Raw genomic sequence first — 23,431 nt, forward strand, 5'->3', positions numbered from 1 at the left:
ATTTACTCAAAACTCTCTTATATTGTAAGCAGATGTTAGAGTGTCAACAAAGGCGTGGAGAATAACAGATTTTTGCTTTCATGAATTCTTTACTTTAAAGAACTTGTAAATCATGCTATAAATCTTTATAATTTGTCTTTTCAGAGATTAAGCTACTTTTTCAACTGAAAGCACCTGAGGTCAAACCCAGGCTCAGGTTAATGTCAGTGTGGAGTTTCACATGTTCTCTATGTGTTCACGTGGGTTTACTCTAGGTTCACTCCTAAAAACATGCCAGTAGGTGGACTCTATATTGCAACCAAGGTGTGAATGTTAACGTGAATGCATGTGCATGGTGCCCTGTGATGGACGTGCATCCCATCCAAGGTGTTTTCCCGGCTCACACAAAGGTATAGGCTCTGGATCCACCATGGCCCTGACCAGAATAAAGCGATTACTGAAGATGAATGAATGAATGAATGAATGAATGAATGAATGTCATGCTCCAGTTTTGGATGAGACCACATAAGAACACCTTTGGTGAGATTTGTTCTATGTGGTCAAATTTTTTGCTTCTGGTAATTGTCCTGCAGATTCATTGCAGATGTGTTAGACAAGGTTTGTGTACAAAAATGTTCCTTTAAAGCTATTACTAAAGCTAATTCCCATTTGGTCTTCGTCCAAGTGATCCTTAAATCTGATATATTATGACCTAATGGTTTTGAGTGCTTAGTCGCTTCCGAAAAATATAGCTTTGCACGATTTTTATAAGTTAATTCAGAGGCGCATAAATAAAATGGAAATGGGTCTTTTGTTGTTTAAAGTGCAACAATGCATTAAAAATGTTTATTCACAAAATAAAAGCATGTGTAGAATATTCATACTGGTCTTAAAAATGTTGAGCACTGTGACTATTAAGTGATGTACTGAAAGCAAAGTCAAAGTTCTGCTTAGACTCCTAAAACATTTTTTGAAATTCAGACATCATAGCTCAGTGCAGGGATGCAAGAAAAGAGCAGACTATGCCTGTCATCGTATTCAGTGAGGTGCTTCATAGCAGAAACTCCATGTTGTCTTAGTTCAATAACAACAGTCACAACCCTGTTTTATCCTGCAATAAACTTATTTCAGGGTTTCCTTCAAAAAAAAAAATTGCTAGAAGCACAGAGGTAGTGTAGTAGCATATACAATTACATCTTCAATCCATCATCTAAGAGTGATCAAAGGGGGGGGACTCATCCACAAATTCACAAAGGGAAAAGGTTTCAGCTGTAACATTTGCCCCCTTTCCAAAGATACCAATGTATTTCCAGCAGTGCTATCAGCCTGAATCCATAAAATGTAATCTTTTGAAACCACAGAGGTAACCTTTTTTTTTTTCCCAATATTGCAATATTGTTCAGCATTACACTGTACATATTGCTGATATGACGCCATCTGGTGGCAGACATAACATCTGCCGTCTGCATGACACAAAGCAGTCTGTTACTCAGGCTTCCACATAGATGTATCTATGAGCATGTATGATTTAGGTGTTTGAAACACGCTAAGTCTCGAAGCTTTAAGATATATCCAAGCTAAAATGTCACGACCGGTGGGGTGTGAAGTAATTATTCATACGTGCGGACACAATTGACTTTTATGCTGATTACCCACCAGCTCTACCAGAAAAGAATCAGCCAGATGAATGCAATAGCTTAAGCAGTTTACCTTTTTTTTTTTTCTTTAACAGCAAACATGCAATCAAAAATACTATCGACTTGCTCTCAAAGCCTGACTTTATCTGCCTTGCTTAACAATATGCTGAAAAGTTATCTGAGTGGAGTTTTGTGAGCTGTGACGTTATCCTTAAGTGATCCGCTGTTGGGTTTTAATGGCCTGCTTTGCTGTTCCTGTTGCCCTAATCCTTCCAGAGGGATCAATAACACATCCGCCGTGATTGCTTCTACAAGATATACAAATACTCACCTCACAGTCAGGTTCACCAAACCAAAAATACAATGCGGGCCATCCTCCCAATTCCCAGGCATTAGAACTAATCGATGGTGAAGATTATTAATGCCTAAATTAAAGACCAAGACTCAGTGCAGCTTCATGGAATCTCATTTAAAGTGTTATGCAAGGATATACTGTCAACTTCTGAATTATTGGCACATTTTATTCAAATACGCAACAGATGAAATGAATGGAATGAGCGATATTTTAAGCTTAAACAAGGATGAAGCCTTGCAAAGAAAGAGCCATTCGCCCTGAGCGTCTTCCTGTAATGTCTAACATGGTTAGAGACTCCATGCAGAACATTTCACAGTTCTTTGTATTCTTAGGTTTATGAATGCGGACTTCCCTTTTCAGACCACAGGAGTTCAACAGGGCTCAAGTCAATGATTAACCACCATATTTTACAACAGGTATCAGGTGTCTTCCCGTGGGAACATGATATAACAAAAAGACATTCTAATGAAAATATTTCTATAATTGCTAGAGGAAGGGTACATAGTTTATCCACTTGTTAAAGTGGAGAATTTCAACCATGATGTCTAATTTTGTACTTACAGTCGCATTTGCCGTTCTCTTAAAAGGTGCCAATAAATGCACGCATATAATATTAAACTATATGATGTATTTACATTCACTTATGCTTAAAGTCAATGATCGTTTTAATTACAATATATACATACATATATATATATAGTCACCTCTCTTTGTGGTGTTCTAAGGTGTTTTTTGTGGTAATTCCAATACTCACTGAAATTGTGCGCGATTTTCGGATTCAGCAGGATTTCAACATGATTACTGGACTCCGTGTTAGAAAAGTGCCCCAAGTCTTTGACTCCAAATTGCTCATATAGACGCGATGTGTCGATTTCAATTTCTCGAGGACTTCCGCGCGCCCACAATGACTTCGCAATCTGTAACAGCAGCAAAAACAGTCAATATCTTCATTTTCCCCACAGGAACCTGCAATAAATAAACCATAGGCATGAACGATCCGAATCACAGTTCACACACTCTGCCCTGAATATATGAGCTCAGGGAAAATACAAAGCATTCGGTCATGGTGGGATACATAATATATGTTGCGTTCTGTTCAAAAATGGGCCAGTTTGTAATCAGGACTATGAATCATTTTTAATTCTAAATCTATAAGAGGTCAATGTAAACTCTGCAGTGTAGCATGATGTTATGTTTATTATGTTCTCACATTATATTCTGTTGTATGAGTATCCAAAACAATACACAGTACTCTGCTGAAGACTTCTATGTTAATGTAGCAGCCGGAAAAAAAAATTTTTTTAAATCCCATTTCAGATTTCTGAAAAAAAAAATGTTTCTAATTTTTGCATTTACATTATGTCACAGGTCACCATTCAGATGAACACCAACAAAACCCATCTATGTACTACTGAAGCAAGTGCAACAGTCAAAATCTGCACAATTTTGGAGCAAGTTTTCAAGAATTCTTGAAACAACCTAGCAAGCGATTTTCCTATAAAACCTTATGTACCATGAGGTGCATGTATGTGTACATGTGACCATGGTTCTACAACTGGATCATCAGGGCAACATCCTTTGGAATTAGTGGAGTATTGCTGCTTGCTTGTTTCCTTGCAGAGTAACAGCAAAGCAATCACATTGTGATCGTGACCCCACATGGGTACGCCTGTTAAATAAGGCTACTGTTGGGACACTACGTCACACTCGTCCGCTGGCCATTCTCATCAACTCTCATCAACTCAATTTCTAATTTCTACACACTAAAATAATGCTCGTTCAAGGTTTGCATCGATGCACAGTCCTTTGACGTTTGAGATTTAACAATAACAGAATCAGCAAGAAATAAAGGTTAGAATGCATCTTGGATCCCCTTCTTCAACTCCTAGACAAGACCAGAATGGGAATGATTGTGAAGTAGTATGAACCTTTTATAAGCTACCCAGCATGGGATTATGGCTACTGCCATACACTGCTTTTGGTACTCGGTAAGGGTACAAGTAAATGGGAGTACTCTACCAGTTCGTAAGAAAACCGTCCTGGTGGTCCGCAACAAAAGGATGTACAGTGGTGCTTGAAAGACTGTAACATCATCAGAGCTAAAACATCATCACATTTTCACACAAGCACTCAAAGTAGATAAAGAGAACCTAATTAGACAGATGAGACAAACATATTATACGTGGTCACTTATTTATTGAGGAAAATCGTCCAATATTACATATCTGCGAGTGGAAAAAGTATGTGAACCTTTGCATTCAGTATCCGGTGTGATCCTCTTGTGCAGTAATAACTGTAACTAAACATTTCCGTTAACTGTTGATCAGTCCTGCACATCGGCTTGGAGGAGTTTCAGCCCGTTCCTCGGTACAGAACAGCTTCAACTCTGGGATGTCGGTGTGTTTCCTCACATGAACTGCTTGCTTCAGGTTCTTCCACAACATTCCTATTTAATTAAAGTCAGGACTTTGACTTGGCCGTTCCAAAACATTCACTTTACTCTTCTTTAACCGTTCTTTGGTAGAACGACTCGTGTGTTTAGAATCGTTGTCTTGCTGCATGACCCACTTTCTCTTCAGATTCAGAGCATGGGCAGATGTCCTGACATTTTCCTTTAAAATTCGCCGGTATGATTCAGAATTCATTGTTCCATTGATGACGGAAATCATCCTGGCCCAGATGCATCAAAACAGGCCCAAACCATGATACTAACCCCACCATATTGCACAGATGGGATAAGGTTCTCATGCTGGAATGCAGTATTTTCCTTTTAACAAACATAACGCTTCTCATTTAAACCAGAAAGTTCTATTTTGGTCTCAACTCTCTACAAAACATCTTTTCCAATAGCTTTCTGGATTGTCTATGTGATCTTGAGCAAACTGCAGAGTGGAAGCATTATTCTTTTAGGAGAGCAGTGGCTTTGTCCTTGTGACCCTGGCATTCACACCATTGTTGTTGAGTGTTCTCCTGAGGGTGGACTCATGAACATTAACATTAACAAATGAGAGAGACGCCTTTAATTAATTAGAAGTTACTCTGGGTTCCTTTGTAACCTTATTACATGTCTTTCTCTTGGAGTGATCTTTGTTGATCTATCTGGAGTCCAAAACTCTTTAGGGATCATTTTTTAATATTTTCCTGCCTGATGTGCGTTTAGAAATGCTATGATAGACTTCTACTAACAATTGTTGAGAAGATCAAACTTTGATAGATCCCTGTTCTTATAAATAAAACTCACTCACACCTGATTGCCATCCCATTGACTGAAAACAACTGACTCTAATTTCACCTTCAATTAACTGCTACTCCTAGAGGTTCACAGATATGTTACATTGGATCATTTTCCTCAATAAATAAATGACCAAGTATAATATTTGTGTCTCATTTGTGTAATTGGGTTCTCTTTATCTATTTTTAGGACTTATTAGGTCATATTTATGCAGATGTATAGAAAATTCTAAAGGTTTCACAAACTTTCAAGCACCACTGTAGAACTAAGAGAACTGATACAGTTTACACACCAAATATATGATTTACATTTTTACTATTTAACTTTCTTTACCGTGTTTGTTATATGTAGAAACGTTTCATTTCATTACTTTTGGGTACGTTTTTGCATTACAGAATATTGATACATATGCCTTTAGCACAATACTGAAAATACAATACCTTGTCTTGTGTAATGACGTCCCAGTGAAAGACCTTGGTTCTCTGTGTCAGTGTTTGTGGCTTGCTCTTCTTGGGCATAGGAGGTGGTAGGGGTGGAGCAGGCGTCAGGGCTGAAGTAGACACTGGTGATGTCACGGTTCCAAGTTGTGGCACTGGCTCTGGCTCTGGCATTTTCACTGGTGTGGATGGTAACCTTGAGTCAGGCACATCTTCTGGCCCCAGGGCAGGATGGCACACCGGTTCGAGCACTGGCCCCGGCAATGGAACAGGTACACAGGGTCTTGGCTGCAGTGGCGTTAAAACTGACCCACAATTGTTCTGCATCCTGTCAGTCTCAGCCTCTGGTTCTCTCTTACCTTCAGACTGACACTCTTTAATGGTTTCTACAATCTTGGCAGATTCACAGAGTTCTTCATACACATGCTCAGACCGAGATCTGCATTTCCAGTCCATGCACAACTTGTTAATAGCTTTAACCCAGGCATCCCGTTCGCTCCTAATGACCTCTGTACTCATCTGTCCATTTACTGGAATCCGGAAACTAGAAGAGATAACAGAAATCAGATTTTCCTTTATCATTTCCAGAAGTCACTTAATAGCATATCCTGAGCTGAAGTGAACAAAAAAAACAAAACATCATATCGAGTAAGCTTCGTGAAGATTTTAACTAAGATCTATAAAACTCACTTGAACTCATTCTTGTTAGTGAGTAGCATAAACAGAGAGTCACAGCTGCAGTGGCTCTCTACACTGGCAGTGCCATCGGAGAAGTGAATGATGACTGGCAGGTTGGAGGACATGGGAACATCTGCCTCATCCTCGTACTGGCAATGTCCTGTCGAGAGCAGGGTCATGTGTCCTGTATAGAGATATGCCTCATACCTGGCCAACAAAATATTAATACCGAATCACATAAAATTCCAGAACATTCACAGCTCATAAATATATATTTACATTTGGTAGACGCCCTTATCCAGAGCAACTTGCATTTTTTATATATCCAAGCAGTCGAGGGTTAAGGGCCTTGCTCAAGGTCCCAACAGTAGCAGCTTCGCAGTGCTGGGATTTGAACTCACAACCTTACGAGCAGTAGCCCAACTTCTTAACCACCTATCAAATATCAGCATATATATCAAATATTACCGAACCTGCTCTCTGCTTATGAAACTGCTCCTCATTCGAGAGCTTTAACAATGGATTAATATCATATCATTAGCCAATCATTATTATACCATCTCAGCGTCATGCTTTGTAGACACTCCCACTTTAAAACGGTCAGTATCATTAGCGAAACCATTACTCATTATTACCTATACCTGTTTCTCCTTTACAAGTTATTTAGTTCCTTGTGTAGATACCTCATGTTTTTCATTTCCCTTGTGTGGCAAAGTATTGTAATTTCCCTTTGCATTCTCTAGTCATTTCTTTCTTAACACAAAAGTATTCACCTGGCCTTTTTTTTTTTTTTACTTCATTTTGTACACCTTGGACTATATCTGATAGTTGACCGTGTTTAAATAGTGTAGGCGTTATCTTTTTCCATAATTTTCACAGTTACAGCGCCTTGCATTAGTGCATAACTTGCTTGAATTTTTCCACAGTTTCCAGTGTTATAACCTGAAACTGAAATAGACTGAACCGGAATTATGTGTCAGGAATCTACACAAAATAGCCCGTCATTCTGAAGTAAGGCTAAAACAAACACAAAATTTGCTCAATTATTTACAAATAAATATCAAAATTTGTGACTGCATATATGACTGCATAAGTATTCATAATTAGTTAAACGGAGTCCGAGTGTATGCAATTAAGTGTCGTGTCATCTCCATGTAAATACACCTGGAGGTTTGTTAGAGAACACGCCTAAACCAGCAAGGTGGCTGAATACTTATGCAAATAAGTGTTTCCATTATAAAGGCGTTTTTTTACAACTATTACCTGCAGTATGTGTCAGGTAATATCAGAAAAGGAAACTCTGGACTACAGTTCCCAGCAGCCACTGCATCTCACTGTATCATGGTCACATGACCATCTGCACATTCATGTTTACGAACACTTATGTGGATATTCGCCACAGTTTGCACCGCACTCCTTGTCTTGCGGTTTATCTTTCTTTACTGTTGTCTCTGCTGCTGTGTTTATGGTCATTGTTTGATGTTTATTCCTAGCCTTTGTATTTATGCCACTAGTTCTAAGTTCGTGTTTTGTGTTTGGTGGTGTTTGTATTAAAGCTATCTGCACTTGCATCCGTCTCCGCCTCTCCTGACATGACAGTATGACATCTACAATTAAAATCTTTTTTTTTTTTTTTTTGATCCGGAATTACACAATAATTATAGGCCAATCTCTGAACTGCCTTATTTCAAAGATTCTGGAGAGAACTGTCTTGCCCTACTACTATCTAAATACATTTAACATTTGAGATACATTTCAGTCTGGCTTTAGATCTTTGCACAGCACCAAATCTGCATTGCTGAAGGTCACCAGTGATATTTTAATCTCCATGGCTTCTGGTTCACATGTTGCCTTAGTTTTATCAGCTATCCGTGCTGCATTCTACCGTATCGACCATAATAGGCTTCTCAATCGTCTCAAGTGTATGGTTGGATGTATCCAGGGTATGGCCCTTCAGTGATTCGCCTCCTTTCTAAAAGATAGGACATTCACTGTGAAATTAGGGAGTTTTTCTTCTACAGTGACTCAGTTATCATGTGGTGTCCCTCAAGGGTTGAGTCTAGGACTGTGTGAACATTATTATACTTAGAATAACTAGCTGGTCATAAGTTTATTTCTACTACTTAAAGCACCAGATAATAGTAATTTTAGATTTTTTTAAGTGTGAATAAAGCTGCGAAACCAGCGAGCTGATTAATGATACTAAATTAGAAAAGAATTAATGAAGCTAAACATGTGCATACTTCTTCCATTTGAACGATGCTAGCCCTCCTCGCTGCAGAAGCAGCTGGCCCTCATGAAGTCTTTTCGGGGACACCGATGGCTCTTCGGGCTTCTCATAAATGTCTGCAGGTTGGATATTCCTGTAGATAATTTGATTGATCAGTTCCATGATCTAAAGAGAGCAGACATACTTGAATGTTAGATGTACTGTATATATAAGGAAACTATTTACTTGAAAACAAGTTGGGGGTTGGGGAGGTGGAGGGGTGAGAGGGGTAATAATTCCACTATCTGTATCTGTTTATTTTAAGGAATCATTCCACAATGCTCCTGGAAAACACTGGGGGGGGGGGGGGGGGGACCCAAGGTAGAAAGGTAATTACTTTCAGCATGCTCTGTGAATTATGGCTCTGACAGTTCATAGGCATCAGCTATATCTTACAAGTTCATAAGTGGTTTTGACTAGAGATTTGCACTGGGCTGTTTTCTCACGTTGTAATTGTTTTGTACCTGCCAGCAATATATTCTAACTAATGTACTTGGTTCGATTTTCCGAAATGACTGCACGCTCATGCATGAATGCAGGGGAAAAAAAACTCCCCTCTCACTTTCACAACTTTTTTGTCAAGTCCAGCATGAGCCCAATCATGATGAAAAAAATTAAGTCTCGACCAGATGCCCTGTGGACGTTTCTAGCACGTTTTCTAGAAAGGAGACACCTCTTATTCGTATCTGTATTTGTATCTGTTTAGAACATATTATCTGTTCATTCTGAATAATGTATTCATATTTGGTTAAATCTCTACAGCACATATTGACAGATGACATAATAATAATAAACTGCTGACTTTCATAATTAATTAAGCTTCTATGTTTTATAGCTATAAATGTTTACGTACAGTGCACTCCACTAATCTTGGCACCCTTGGTAAATATGAGCAAAGAAGGCTGTGAAAATTGTTTTTCTTGTGTAACCTTTTGATCTTTTGGGGAAAGTCCAAGACAGAAAGCGTGGCAAGAGATAGAATCTCCGAGACTCACAGAATAGAGAGCTTTATATATATATATATATATATTCTTTGCTCATATTTACCAAGGGTGCCAATATCAGTGGAGGGCACTGGAATGATGTAGTGAAAGGAACTGAAATAGAAATTGTCGTACAGTGGTTCCCAGTCCCAAGCCTGAGGATCCCATCCTTAAAGTCCCTATGAAATCAAAATTGAAGTATTGTGGCTTTTAGTATAAATATGTTACCCTAAAGGTTATCTATAAGCTAGTGTGCTCCAAAACAATGACAAAATTCGCATTTAGAAGACACATGCATTAAAAATGTACAGTCTCTCTACCACCAATACGGATCAACGATTTTGATGACATCATTCTGCACTTCAGCTTCTCATCAGATTTTCTGTCCAATCAAATGCTCTATAGAATCGGAAGTGTCCCACCCCAAACATTATAAAAATCCACGGTACCAATGGATGGTACTACATGTCAAGTACAGCTTAGCCCAGGCTGTGAGATAAGCTAAACGCTATTGTCTACTTAAAAAGGGGGAGGAGCCACCTGACATGTCTCACCATGACTTCTTGTCGAAGTCGAGATTACGGTCGAAATTACGTCGACACATCAAATAGCGCTGCACCAGTTTAAAGGCACTTCACGGAGACTTTAAATTAGCGAATAATCTAATAATTATCTAATAATAATAATAATCGATAGCAGACATTGTACAGGGTTGGGACAGAGAACCATTGGTTTGGCATTAGTATTGGTCAGCCAATGTCGTTGCAGCGTCCAAAATGTTCAAACTCACTTTTTGCTTGTCCTGTGGAGACATAGCCTCCAGCTCGTATTCATGGTGGTCCTTGAACAACACTGTGAACCTGGTCCCTGCAGCATCATGGCAGTTTTTAATGGCCTCAAAAGAAAACTGCCTCTTCACAATGCCTTTCTCAATACTGCAAACCATCTTTGTGCTGAAATCAATCTGAGGAGACAAACATTCCTCTAATGCAATGATGACACTTTAAAGAATTTCACTGTGATAAGCAGTAAGGACAGCTGAAATTACAAACCCCCTTTCCAACTTACAAACATACACTATATACATTTGTAGACAACTGACCATCACACCCATATGTGGGTCTTCACTAAACTGTTGCCACAAAGTTTGAAGCATACAATTGTCCAGGATGTCTTGTATGCTGTAGAATTACAATGCCCTTTCACAGGAACTAAAAGGCCCAAACATGTTCCAGCATGATAATATCCCTGTGCACAAAGCAAGGTCCATGAAGAACTCAAATGGCCTGCACAGAGCCCTGACCTCAACCCCACTGAACACTTCTGGGATGCCGACTGCACCCCAGGCCTATATATAATGCTCATGTGTTTGAATGAGCAAATCCCCACAACTACGTTCCAAGATCTAGTGGAAAGCCTTTCAGAAGCGTGGAGGTTATTATAACAGCGAAGCGAGACTCAATCTGGAATGGGATGTTCAAAAATGCGCATATAGGTATGATGGTCAGGTGTCCACAAACTTTTGGCATAAAGTATACATTGTTTTTTGTTCATTGTTTTTGTGTGGTTTTTATTTGTTTTTGTTTTTACTTGTCTACAGGTATTCTCTCTTTACATCACAATAAAACAATAAATATGTGTGTGGTTTGTTTCATACCTGGAATACCCTTTTTTGCCATATGTAAGAATTATATTTGTGCACACTGAAGTTGTACTGCGAGGCTTGTTTTTCCTGCAATAGAACAATGAATAACAGACAAAACAATTATTACTATGGCTATAAAAAAAAAAAAAAACTTCCTCTTCTGTCAACAAACGTGTTTTAGAAAAAAGAAAGGTGGAGTATTCTACAGTGACTGCATGTGATTGGTTCCAGTTGTAGCTGGGCAAGTCCCTTGAAAAGCAGGCTAGCCAGTTTCTTTAGTTCCTTATGGGAAGCATTCCAGTGAATTCATAAAATTCCACATAAACAAATGTCTTAACATCACAAACTGACATAAATTTCTTTGAGAATTCAACACACCCAATTTAGCTAATTTTTTTGAACGCGTAACATTTGGTTCTCAAATTCTTGTACCAAATTAAGTAAAATCCCTGTGCTTGAAGAGACAATGGTTATGATCGGTGCAATCTTTGAGAAGCCTCAGACCTGAAGGACTGCAAGGCAGGTTTGAGGCTAATTTTTTCCAACTGGCACTAACTCCTTAAAGTCTCAGGACCCATTGTCGAGTCTAGACATTCCTCGCACTCTTAAAGTATTTACACTTGCCATATGTTTCAGCATAATTAGTGAATAATATGCTTTAAGATGACTGAATAATAATCGGACAGTTAACTAGATGAAACTGTTCATTACTGGAATAAAATGGCTCATTATAATACATAGTAAAATACCTCTATTTCATTATAAACATTACTATAAGCATGAAAGCAAGTCATTTACATACATGTGTACCCTACTCTATATGACACCAACCTGGTGTGTGAATTAATTCATCTTCAATAAGATTATCCTGGTCAGGGTCACAGTGGTAGTGAAGTGGGAATACATCCTGGATGAGACGCAAGTCCATCACAGGACGCCATGCAGACACATTCCCACATTATGGGCAATTTACCTTAGCCAGTTCACCTACTGGCATGATTTTAGGAGGTAGGAGGAAACCAGATAACCAAGAGGAAACCCACACTGGGAGGATATGCACAGAAACTGCATACAGACAGTAAATCACGTTCAGGATCAAACCAGGGATCCTGGAGCTGAGAAGCTGCAACGCTTCCAACTTCACCTTCATGCTGAGTGTATTTCTGTCTTAAGTTAAAGAAGCGAAAGCACAAACTTGTCTAGTGCTTTTCCTTCAGAGCTTTGAGTTTCAAACAATTTTCTATAGATATATATTTATAGCTCTTGCCACCACACCTCTAAATCGAAGTTCCTCTGGAGCAGCTGCAGTTGGTCTCTTCTGGCCTGGTCCAGCGCGTCGTCGATGCTCAGCTCTCCACTCTTCACCTTGTGCATAATTTTCAGCTGCATCTCATTACTAAGCTACAAAATGCAACAAACGGTGAGGGCTGCACGAAATAGTCCAATCCACACTGTAACTCATTAACACGTTGTGCTCAAATATAGGGTCAGAGAGATGAAAAAGCTCTGTTTCATTTTGTTTTACAGTGAAGATGAGAAATGCCAAGACATGAGAAGTGCTAATAATTACAAGTACAGAAATGGAAGGCTTATACAGTATGAGGAACATTTCTTTGCTTAAAAGTTTCTCTTTGATATCTCAAGGGATTTCATGGGGATTCTGACCTTTGTTGCGATAAGGTATCAAAAACTGTCATACATGTAATTGTTAAAAGTCTTTAAGGAAAAAATGACAAAAGCCACGCTTGGCGTCATCAGGACGTGAACACAATCTCCTGAACTTTGAACAAATGCTTTATTACTGCTGTCATCTGATGCATAAAAAAAACACTGATTAGTTTGTTGAGACAAGTTATAATCCAAATTTCAGGTGACAAGCGACACAGTAAAATAGATTCAAATTATATGAGTAAAACCTAATTGAAATCTCTTCTCCACATACAATTATAAAAGCTTGTGTAAAAAAAATTTTTTTAAAAAATAAATAAATAAATAAATATTATTAGTAACATATTACATATTACTGGAATATAAATTTCATGTGAGAGCTGTGTATTTTGCATACTTATATATGTGTATTTTATACCCTTATATATCACTACATCTAGAACTAAAATACTTATAGAATATTTCGCATCTAGTGCACTTATCTTGAAAGAAATACTAGAATAAAAAGTATTCTATTGCACTAGTACTTAAACTAGAATACACAATAATACATATACATGACAGTGTAACAAAAGTAAACTGTAGCCTATATATATATATATATATATATATATATATATATATATATATATATATATATATATATATATATATATATATATATATATATATATATATATATATATATATATATATATATATATATATGCAGTACTATACTTTTAGTAAACTTCATTAAAAAATCATTAAAGTGGCAGGTCTGAGAACAGTGTGTGTTTCTAATAAACACTCAAGTATGTGAGATCAGAGGGTGGTTTCTCTCAGAAGAAAAAAAAAAGCTTAGAGACAGTGGACTTAAGCAACTTTTATTCACCCTTTTATTTCCTTTTGCTCTAAGTGCATACAATAGAGATAATAAGGGCCATCTCTTGTAAAGATGTCTTTCTATCAGTGGTTCTACTCCCAGTTATGTGCTCAATAAACTTGAACAGGAACTGCAAGTACATTAAGGACAACAATGATTTGTTGAATTTTATAAGTTCCTCTTACACTGTATACAACTGCTGTGACAGAACAAACACATTTCAAACAAACCGCATTTAAAATAAACCTAAAACTAGACTTAACGGCTGTATTTCAGACTTCATTTCATATTGAGTTTATAGACCCTTGAGCGCGCATGCGCACTCTTAGGCTCACTCCAAACAATATTGCGCATGCTGTTAAATAAACAGAGTATAGTATAGTCTAGTGAAATCAATCCATGAGATACATTTCCTTTCATTTCCTGTCGTAACTATTACTAAAATGTCCTACAGTCACACAGAATAAAGACAAACTTCCGAAAGGAGTCATTATTATTGTTGTTCTGTATCAGTAATTAGACGCGGTTTACCTGAGGGAATTCCAGCATCTTTGTGCTAGTCATGCTCTCGGAAATCACTGCAGGCGGTACCACGAGTAAGACAGGGTTGATGTCTTTTAGACAACCCGATAAGTTGATTTGTTTTGCTTCCTTCTGCAACGTCCAACGTAACTGTAGAGGAAGCGAGGTGTGAATTAACTCCCGCACAGGGCTTTTCCGCACAGCTATAGCCTATAATACCGCCTACTACACAGTACTCTGTGTGAGGTAGTAGCCTAGGTTCTATATAATTCGCATGTAGGATAAAATCTCGTTGTGGGGAGAAAAGAGGAAAAAGTATATCTGCTTTTCTGGCAAAATAATGGAAATAAAGTAAATGCACTCGGCGGTTGTTGTTTGTTTGTTTTTTAACAAATCCTAATTTGTCCTGGTGATGGTGTAGGGCATGTTTTTACATTTCTCACTGTTTCTTACATTTCTTAGGCATGAGACATCCATCCATCTTCTGCTTATCCTTTTTCAGGGTCACGGGGAACCTCGAGTCTATCCCAGGGAGCATCGGGCACAAGGCAGGGTACACCCTGGACAGGGTGCCAATCCATCACAGGGCACAATCACATACACACTCACACACTACGGACACTTTAGACATACCACGCATGTCTTTGGATTGGGGGAAGAAACCGGAGTACCCGGAGGAAACCCCACAGCACAGGGATAACATGCAAACTCCACACACACAGGGCCGCGGTGGGAATCGAACCCCCGACCCTGGAGGTGTGAGGCGAACGTGCTAACCACTAATGTGGCTTGAGAAAGCAAGACATCAGCTAGACAGTGTTCCAATACTTTTGGAGCTAGGTGGCATCCCAATACTTTTGGAGCTAAGGTGGCGTCCCGATGCTTTTAGAGCTTGGCAGTGGTCCAATACTTTTAGAGCTAGACAGTGTCCCAATACTTTTGGAGATAGGCCGTGTCCCAATGCTTTTGGAGCTTGGCGGCTTCCCAATACTTTTGGAGCTAGATGACGTCCCAGTACGTTTAGGCTTCAGGCCGTGTGCACTCAGGTGTGTGTGAGTTTTGACAGTTGGAGCCAGGTTGCATTCAATGTAAGTGAATGGAAGTGTTTGGGAATTTTCAACGTCAGCAACAGGAATACCGGAAGTCCGATCAGTTTGGAGAGATGACCAGTGTGATCAGCCTGAAGGACTGTGCTGAGTTTGGTGGAAATAGCTTGAGAGCTTATAGGAGTTATATCAGTCAGAAATTTTTAATGCAAGTCAATGGGAATTTTGGCCACTTTGAGCTTCTGTACCAGAATTCCGGAATACCGATCACTTAGAAAAGTCATAGCAACTCGAGTCAGGTCTGTGCCGAGTTTGGTGCGGGTAGGTGGAAAGCTCTGGGAGGAGTAGCAATTAAATTTTGGGGGTCTCAGAATAATAAGAAGAAGAAAAGAAGAAGAAGAAGAAGAAGAAGAAAAGAAGAAGAAGAAGTAGAAGCTTATAAAGCAAAACAGTATGTTGTCCTTCTCAAGCCAACATAATGAAAGAATGAAGACTCAGACTCATATTTTGTAGTTATTATTTTTAATTTGTTATTTCAGTATGGAAATATTATAGACAGTTAAGTGTGTTGTTTTTTTTCCATCTTTGGGTAAGGTGTCACATATGAAATTTTCAGCACATATGAATGCAAATCACTGTAAACATTGGTTTGTTTTTTTTATGTCAGATACATTGAACCTGATTAAAACTACACTCTCAGAAATCTAGTAGCATGATAACTTGTACCCTTCCTTGTTGCTGGATACATCTTTTGTACCTTCATACCTTTAATGGATAGAATGGAATTTGACATATTGGACATAAGTATAAACAAATTAATTATTTTATTTTATTATAATATTAATCAGGACACTGTTGGGTTTCTGTGTGTAGAGTATCATGACTATGTGGGTGCCTCTCAATACTCAAATTGATGCTTCCTCGTTTCCTCGCTCCTCTGCCTCTGTCCTCCAGCCCGTGAACCGGAAATCAAACGAAGTTAGACATCTTGAAGGACATATCGATTCTCTAATTGCATCTCGAGGACGTGAGGAATCTTCCAGAGGCTCTAGGAGTGAGGATAAACAGGTGTATTCTATGTGGAAGTGTTTCTTGTCGAAAAAGCTGAGGCACGTATAAATTCCCCTCCTCCTTTACATCTACCACACTCTCAACAAAAAGTCCTTTGATGATGTGATGGAATTTAGTGTGAAATATAATTAAATAATTATATTATTACAATGAGTATTGTAATTAATTGATCCTTACATGTTTGGATATGCAAAGCTGCACAAAAGATGCGATAAATGATGCATTGTTCACTAATTCATTGTTGAATAACCCAGACATTTCACATACTATCAGTGCATTTTGCTTTATTAAGAATGTTGTTATTAACCAAACTCCAACAACATAAAGGGAGATCCCTGAAGCGCAGTGAGGTCATCCAGCTGAACATCATTAATTGATGTCGCTGTGAAGTGACGTTTGAGAGAGCGAGGATATTCCATTCGACTCGCTTCCATGCTTCTCTCCTCGCATCTCACCCTTGCATCCTTCCCTCGCATCCTAAGGGGGTGGAGCTAAGACGCAAGGAAAGGAAGTGATGAAAAGAAACAAGGATGCATGAATAAGAAATGAGAAGCACCCTGTGTTTAGCTGCTGGTGAGCAGGGTGATGAGAAAGGGGAGGGGTGTGAGCCAGCGTCTGGGCAAGCAATTCACACGTCTCCACAATAACATTGGTACAGAGATAAAACAAACAGCACAACTAAAGTGTTTTTACAGTAAAACACTGTATGCAACTGCCACAATTAAATTATTGATTTTTAAAATAAGGTAAAAAAAAAATAATAATAAAAATAAAAAGAAAGAAAGAAAGACTGCATGTTCTTAAAGCCCTGAGTGTGTACTTTCATATGAGCCATTAATCACTACTGTGGAGTGTGACATCATAAATAAATTCAATTTTTTCAAATATTTTCACATAGTTAGCATAACAGTGCTCTGTATGGACCAAAATGTAAATGCACGTGCACAAAATACGTTAAGTAAACACATTCAGTCTTCAAAATCCTTGCATACATGCATATTTTTTTGCTCATTCTCTACCACCAAGAAAACTATATACTTATTCAATTCTACAGCACAATTTGCACATGTTTACATGTTTGGATATCACACTGATGTAGTGCATTTGGGTCTGGAAATGAACCCGATGTGTTACATTTTGTGTTGGATTTGTGTTCCATTTTAAAAGAAACACTATGATTAAAAATAAGGATAAGTAGAATCTTAAAATAAATCTGAATAAATCTAATCAGATATCTAACAGAGTCTCGTATGTTAGAATATTACTGTTGTAGTAGTAGAGAACAGAGAAAGTCTCTTAAAATGTCCTATTTTATTTATTTGATTTGATTTTTATTTTTTGTTGCTCATTGTGTCAATAAGATGGCGCTGTTGCACTACATTTTCTCTCTCTTTTGCTCAATGCCCTTTGTTTTGATTGGTGTAGTGATATACTAATAGAAATTGAATCATATTAACATAAGCAATATCCATATAAGCTACATTTTCTGGTTTGCAAAGTCATTAAAAACATTTACCAATCAGGCAAACGTGCTAATCACATTATTATCATTATCATTGTTGTTGTTGTTGTTGTTGTTGTTGTTGTTGTTGTTGTTGTTAAAAATAAAAAATGATTACTGAACAACCATACTAAAAATGTTGGGTTTTTTTGTCTCTGAACATCATCACAGTGACAGTCACAGTGGACTATCATTGATACAGTATTTCTATGATAATTAACATGTACATCAGGAAAAAGAAGCTGTTATTTGTCACATATACATTACAGCATATTGAAATTCTTTTTTCACATATCCCATCTTGTTTGGAAGCTGGGGTCAGAGCACAAGGTCAGCCATGATACAGCACCCCTGCAGAGAGGGTTAAGGGCCTTGCTCAAGCTTGACGGTGCCAGGGCTTGACCCTCAACCTTCTGATCAGTAACCCAGAGCCTTAACCATTCAGCCACTACTGCCCACAAAACCATTTATACATAGGCTAGTGCTCCCATTTCCAAGCATTATAAGTACAATGCTCTCAGTTTTTGGACAGTTGAATTGTAGTAGTTTTGTTTAGAAGATAACAAACAAATCGATAAGGCATGATGGTAGAGCACAATAACACCCGAGACACTGTTCCTTCATACACTGGGAAGTGGGAAAATATCTGTATGTGATGTGTAACCCCCTTAATGTTTGTACCAAAATAAATTTTTTCATTTCTTTATTTTTTCAATTATGCCAAGACCAAAAATACAGAATAATTTGTCGAAAATATCTTTATATAGTCATTTTTTCTGAAGGAATAGCAGCATATACTTTTTTTGTCCAATTCAATTTTATTTTTTACAGCACTTTTAACACAAAGATGTCACAAAGCAAACGGCAACGAAAAATTCCCTGAGTCAATATGAGACTGAAACCTAGAGAGAAACTGGAATCCATCCTCTTCTGGGTAACTTCAGATTCTGAGATTATAAATCATTCTAGAATACAGGTGCAGTAGGAAATGCAAATAGTCACTGAGGGACTGGAATTTGACAATGACAGTCACGGATGAACCTTAGAGAATTTGCTGATGTTCTTTGTATGATTAGCAGTGGAAGACGAGGGGGATAACAGGATTGAGAAGAAAAACACAATGCTAGGGAATATGCAGTAATAACCTGGCGTTGTTGTAGCTTGTAAAATACTTTGTTGGTTTGTTGGATTGTTCTGAATGTGGCATGAGGTTTGTTTTCTACTCCTGAATGGTCTTTAGGCATATTCAGCCCACAGGAGGAGCTGTGATTATTACTCTGGGTGATCGTGGTATAAAGTGTTAAGAAGCCAGCCAGTTTCTTGGTTGGCTCTCTCAACGTGTCTGTTAGTCTGAGGATGTTAACCATAGGTCAAATTAACAGGTTAAGGTCTTGCACTGTCCAGATAATTGAGCCTCCTTAGTACTGGGTAGTACTGGACTGGACGTTCTTCTCAGAACCAGGGCCGTAACCACCATAGACATTGAGGGGACACGTCCCCCATAGTAATCAGATATGGCCAAATTGTCCCGCCCAATATATTCAGGGTGGTCTGCCGCCGCGGTGTAGCAGCGCTTGTCAATGTCAAAATGTTTGAGATTTCCAATCAAATGAAAAACAAAAACTTACACATAAAAATTCTCTTCTCTGTCATGTTGGCTCCTCCTCCACTTCCCCATCTACAAAACTCCTCCTCTGCTTTCTGATTGGTCTGTTTCAAGGACTGTTGGGTGATGGACTGCTGTGAAACTGTAGCAGTGTAGACTTCAACGAAGACCACATCAAGGGCACAAAGGGGGAGCTCTCGAGAACCCTCGCAAGCACTAAAATCATAAATGGAACACACTATGGACTCGTAGACTTTGCAAGCACGTGCATCTGAAGGCCATGAGACCACAAGTCCACATGAAGTGCATCATTTGGGACAGGGCCCAAGTAGCTAAAGTTTAATATTTGATGCAAACATTTATATAATTCATTTAATGTAATGCATTAGTGTCAATGTGATGAGACCAGAAACATTAACGGAGCTGTTTTCAGAAGATGAAGAATGAATGTGTGCCTATTGTGAAAGAATGTAATGAACAGGGTTACCTGGCTTTACTGGTAGCCTTTCAGTAAATTCACTCTCCCACTCAAAGTAATAATAATATAAATAAGAATATAAAAAAAACTAATTAAATCAAAAATAAATAAAAAATAATAAATTATTATTATTATTATTATTACTATTATTACCATTATTATTATTATTATTATTATTATTATTATTAATAATAATAATAATAATAATAATAATAATAATAATAATAATAATAATAATTATTATTATTATTATTTTCTTTTTAGGGGGCACGGTGGCTTAGTGGTTAGCCCGTTTGCCTCACACCGCCAGGGTTAAGGGGTCAATTCTTGCCACAGGCCTGTGTGTGTGGAGTTTGCATGTTCTGCCCATATTTAAGGGGGTTTCCTGTGGGTGCTCTGGTTTCCTCCCCCAGTCCAAAGACTAAAAACAAGACCCAATAATGACAACATGAAAGAAGTTTGTTTGAAATCTTTGGAAATGTATTAAATATAAAAAACAAAAAAAGCACATGTACATAAGTATTCACAGCCTTTGCTCAATACTTTGTTGAAGCACTTTTGGCACCAATTACAGCCTCAAGTCTTTTTGAGAATGATGGTACAAGCTTGGCACACATATTTTTGGGCAGTTTCTCCCATTCTTCTTTGCAGGACCTATCAAGCTCCATCAGGTTGGATGGGGAGCGTCGGTGCACAGCCATTTTCAGATCTCTCCAGAGATGTTCAATCGGGTTCAAGACTGGGCTCTGGCTGGGCCACTCAAGGACATTCACAGAGTTGTCCTGTAGCCACTCCTTTGTTATCTTGGCTGTGTGATTAGGGTCGTTGTCCTGTTGGAAGATGAACCTTCGCCCCAGAACCTTACCCTGCGCTCTGGAGCAGGTTTTCATCAAGGATGTCTCTGTACATTGCTGCATTCATCTTTCCCTCGATCCTGACCAGTCTCCCAGTTCCTGCCGCTGAAAAACATCCCCACAGCATGATGCTGCCACCACCATGCTTCCCTGAAGTTTGGTAGTGGCCAGGTGATGACTGGTGCCTGGTTTCCTCCAGACATGATGCTTGCCATTCAGGCCAAAGAGCCCAATCTTTGTTCTAACTTTGGTCTGAGAGTCCTTCAGGTGCCTTTTGGCAAACTCCAGACGGGCTGTCATGTACCTTTTACTGATGAGTGGCTTCCATCTGGCCACTCTACCATACAGGCCTGATTGATGGAGTTCTGCAGAGATGGTTATTCTTCTGGAAGGTTCTCTCTCCACAGAGACACGCTGGAGCTCTGTCAGAGTGACCATCGGGTTTTTGGTCACCTCCCCGACTAAGGCCCTTCTCCCCGATCTCTCAGTTTGGCCGAGCGATCAGCTCTAGGAAGAGTCCTGCTGGTTCCAGACTTCTTCCATTTACGGATGATGGAGGCCACTGTGCTGATTGGGATCTTCAATGCTGCAGAAATGTTTCTGTACCCTTCCCCAGACCTGTGCCTCGATACAATCCTGTCTCGGAGGTCTACAGACAATTCCTTGGACTTCACGGCTTGGTTTGTGCTCTGACATGCATTGTTAACTGTGGGACCTTATATAGACAGGTGTGTGCCTTTCCAAATCATGTCCAATCAACTGAATTGACCACAGGTGGACTCCAATCGAGCTGTAGAAACATCTCAAGGATGATCAGTGGAAACAGGATGCACCTGAGCTCAATTTTGAGTGTCATGGCAAAGGCTGTGAATACTTATGTACATGTGTTTTTTTGGTTTTTAGCTTTAATAAATTTCCAAAGATTTCAAACAAACTTCTTTCACGTTGTCATTATGGGGTATTGTTTGTAGAATTTGAGGAAAATAATTAATTTAATCCATTTTGGAATAAAGCTGTAACAGAACAAGATGTGGGAAAAGTGAAGCGCTGTGAAAACTTTCCGGATGCACTGTATATATATATATATATATATTAGAGGAACTAAATATGCATTCTCAGTCATTTAAGGGAAAAATGAATCAGTGTTTGTAATGTCCTTTTCATACTCTAGGTTAATTTTAATATGTTGACTACAGTTAAGTTGTAGTGACGATTGAAGAGCAGTGTTAGACTCTTTAAAACTAGTAATTACTGACAGCAACACAGAGGGAGTAGAGAGAAAAATGAAAATGTGGATTTTACAGGAAATGCATTAGCATAATGTTGCATTTGTATAGCATACACAGTATACTACAGTGTTACTGTTAATCCAAGTGCCGCTGTTTAAAACAAACACTGTATAACAGTATTTATGTACATTTAATATATGATTAGAACTTCACTATTCATCATGGTCCAGAAGTTTCCCTTTGAATTTTCGTTTCCTATTAATGTTATGTCTTCATAAATCAAACTTACATTTACAACATAAAATAATTAGAATTTAAGCATTTATGGAATTATAGCGTTATGATACTCAGAGTACAAAAACAATGTAAAATAAAAAAAAGTACACTTAAAATAGGCGTTCTATGTCATCACTTTGTATCACTTCTAATTCCCCATGACCTATTGTTTTATATAAGTGTCTATTGTGGCTACATTGGAAATCCTTGCCATGATACCTGACTGGGACTTTGGAATTTTTTCTGGTTAAACTTAACTGTAGAAAAAAAGGGGGGGAAAAAACCCCACCAGTTCTGTTTACATTTGGAAGTCAAATAGAGATTTGATGGTGATGTATTTCTTACAGTAAGTTATTCTGCTTTGCGTTTGGGAAGTAGGATTTTTTCTTGCCGTTCTTTGTCCTAATTATTAAAGCGTAGCCATGTAAGACTATGTGACGGGTCGATATATTTGACAATTGTTTACGTCATTTATTTGCTGATTGATTGATTAAGACAATACAAAGCTTATGCCTTAATATATTATGTGCTTGAAAACATGCTTGACCATTTAGGTGTGTCCGTAAAAGTAATGATGCATAAAGCCTGCTTCAACTTCCTCTTCAGAATGGGGGAATCCCCAACTGCTTCTTGAAAATTGACACTCAAATGTTACAGCTGTAGTATTTGTTGAGAACACTAACAAAAATGGGATTCACCTCTTAAAGGGTTATTCTGGGTCAGTAAATAATTCAAATGAAAATGAAATGCCAAAAAGTGACATGAGTGTGTTTGTATTTTATTTTTCTGTCATTGAGTGTACCTATTCAGTTACTCTAATAAAACGAATTTGATGAAGATTCCATTTGAAATTGAAAATGTAACAGTAGCTACAGTAAATGCGATTGAATATGAGTGTATATCTCACCTGACTGTGAATCAAATCTCAGACAAGTGTAGGTTGATTCATTATATTTGGAATAAGGCAGCAGGTGTACATTTTATTTTATAGATTCTTTTCCATTTTAGGACCCACACTGGGGGCAAACTGTTATTGTTCTAAAGAAAATAATAAAAGAAGAAAAAGAAATCGGAACATAACTGTCAGGGACAATCACATA

General features: G+C 38.2%; 1 protein-coding gene across 2 annotated transcripts in view; it reads right to left on the bottom strand.

Moving 5' to 3' along the window:
- LOC108275500 (uncharacterized) overlaps positions 1-14,563 on the bottom strand; it is a 50,681-nt gene extending 36,118 nt beyond the window's left edge. Inside the window, exons 1-8 of one of the 2 annotated variants that reach the window (XM_017486361.3) lie at positions 14,280-14,562; positions 12,491-12,616; positions 11,228-11,302; positions 10,361-10,534; positions 8,562-8,713; positions 6,331-6,525; positions 5,644-6,184; positions 2,726-2,888 (exon numbers count right to left, since the gene is read on the bottom strand). In XM_017486361.3, the coding sequence (XP_017341850.1) occupies positions 2,726-2,888; positions 5,644-6,184; positions 6,331-6,525; positions 8,562-8,713; positions 10,361-10,534; positions 11,228-11,302; positions 12,491-12,616; positions 14,280-14,312 (1,459 nt within the window). In that variant the 5' untranslated portion in view covers positions 14,313-14,562. Of the gene's footprint in view, positions 1-2,725; positions 2,889-5,643; positions 6,185-6,330; positions 6,526-8,561; positions 8,714-10,360; positions 10,535-11,227; positions 11,303-12,490; positions 12,617-14,279 lie in introns of both variants that reach the window. The other variant, XM_017486359.3, reaches the window with a different exon arrangement.
- Between the last annotated feature and the right edge of the window lie 8,868 nt (positions 14,564-23,431).

Source organism: Ictalurus punctatus, chromosome 15, assembly GCF_001660625.3.
Source record: "Ictalurus punctatus breed USDA103 chromosome 15, Coco_2.0, whole genome shotgun sequence".
Taxonomy (NCBI): Eukaryota; Metazoa; Chordata; class Actinopteri; order Siluriformes; family Ictaluridae; genus Ictalurus; species Ictalurus punctatus.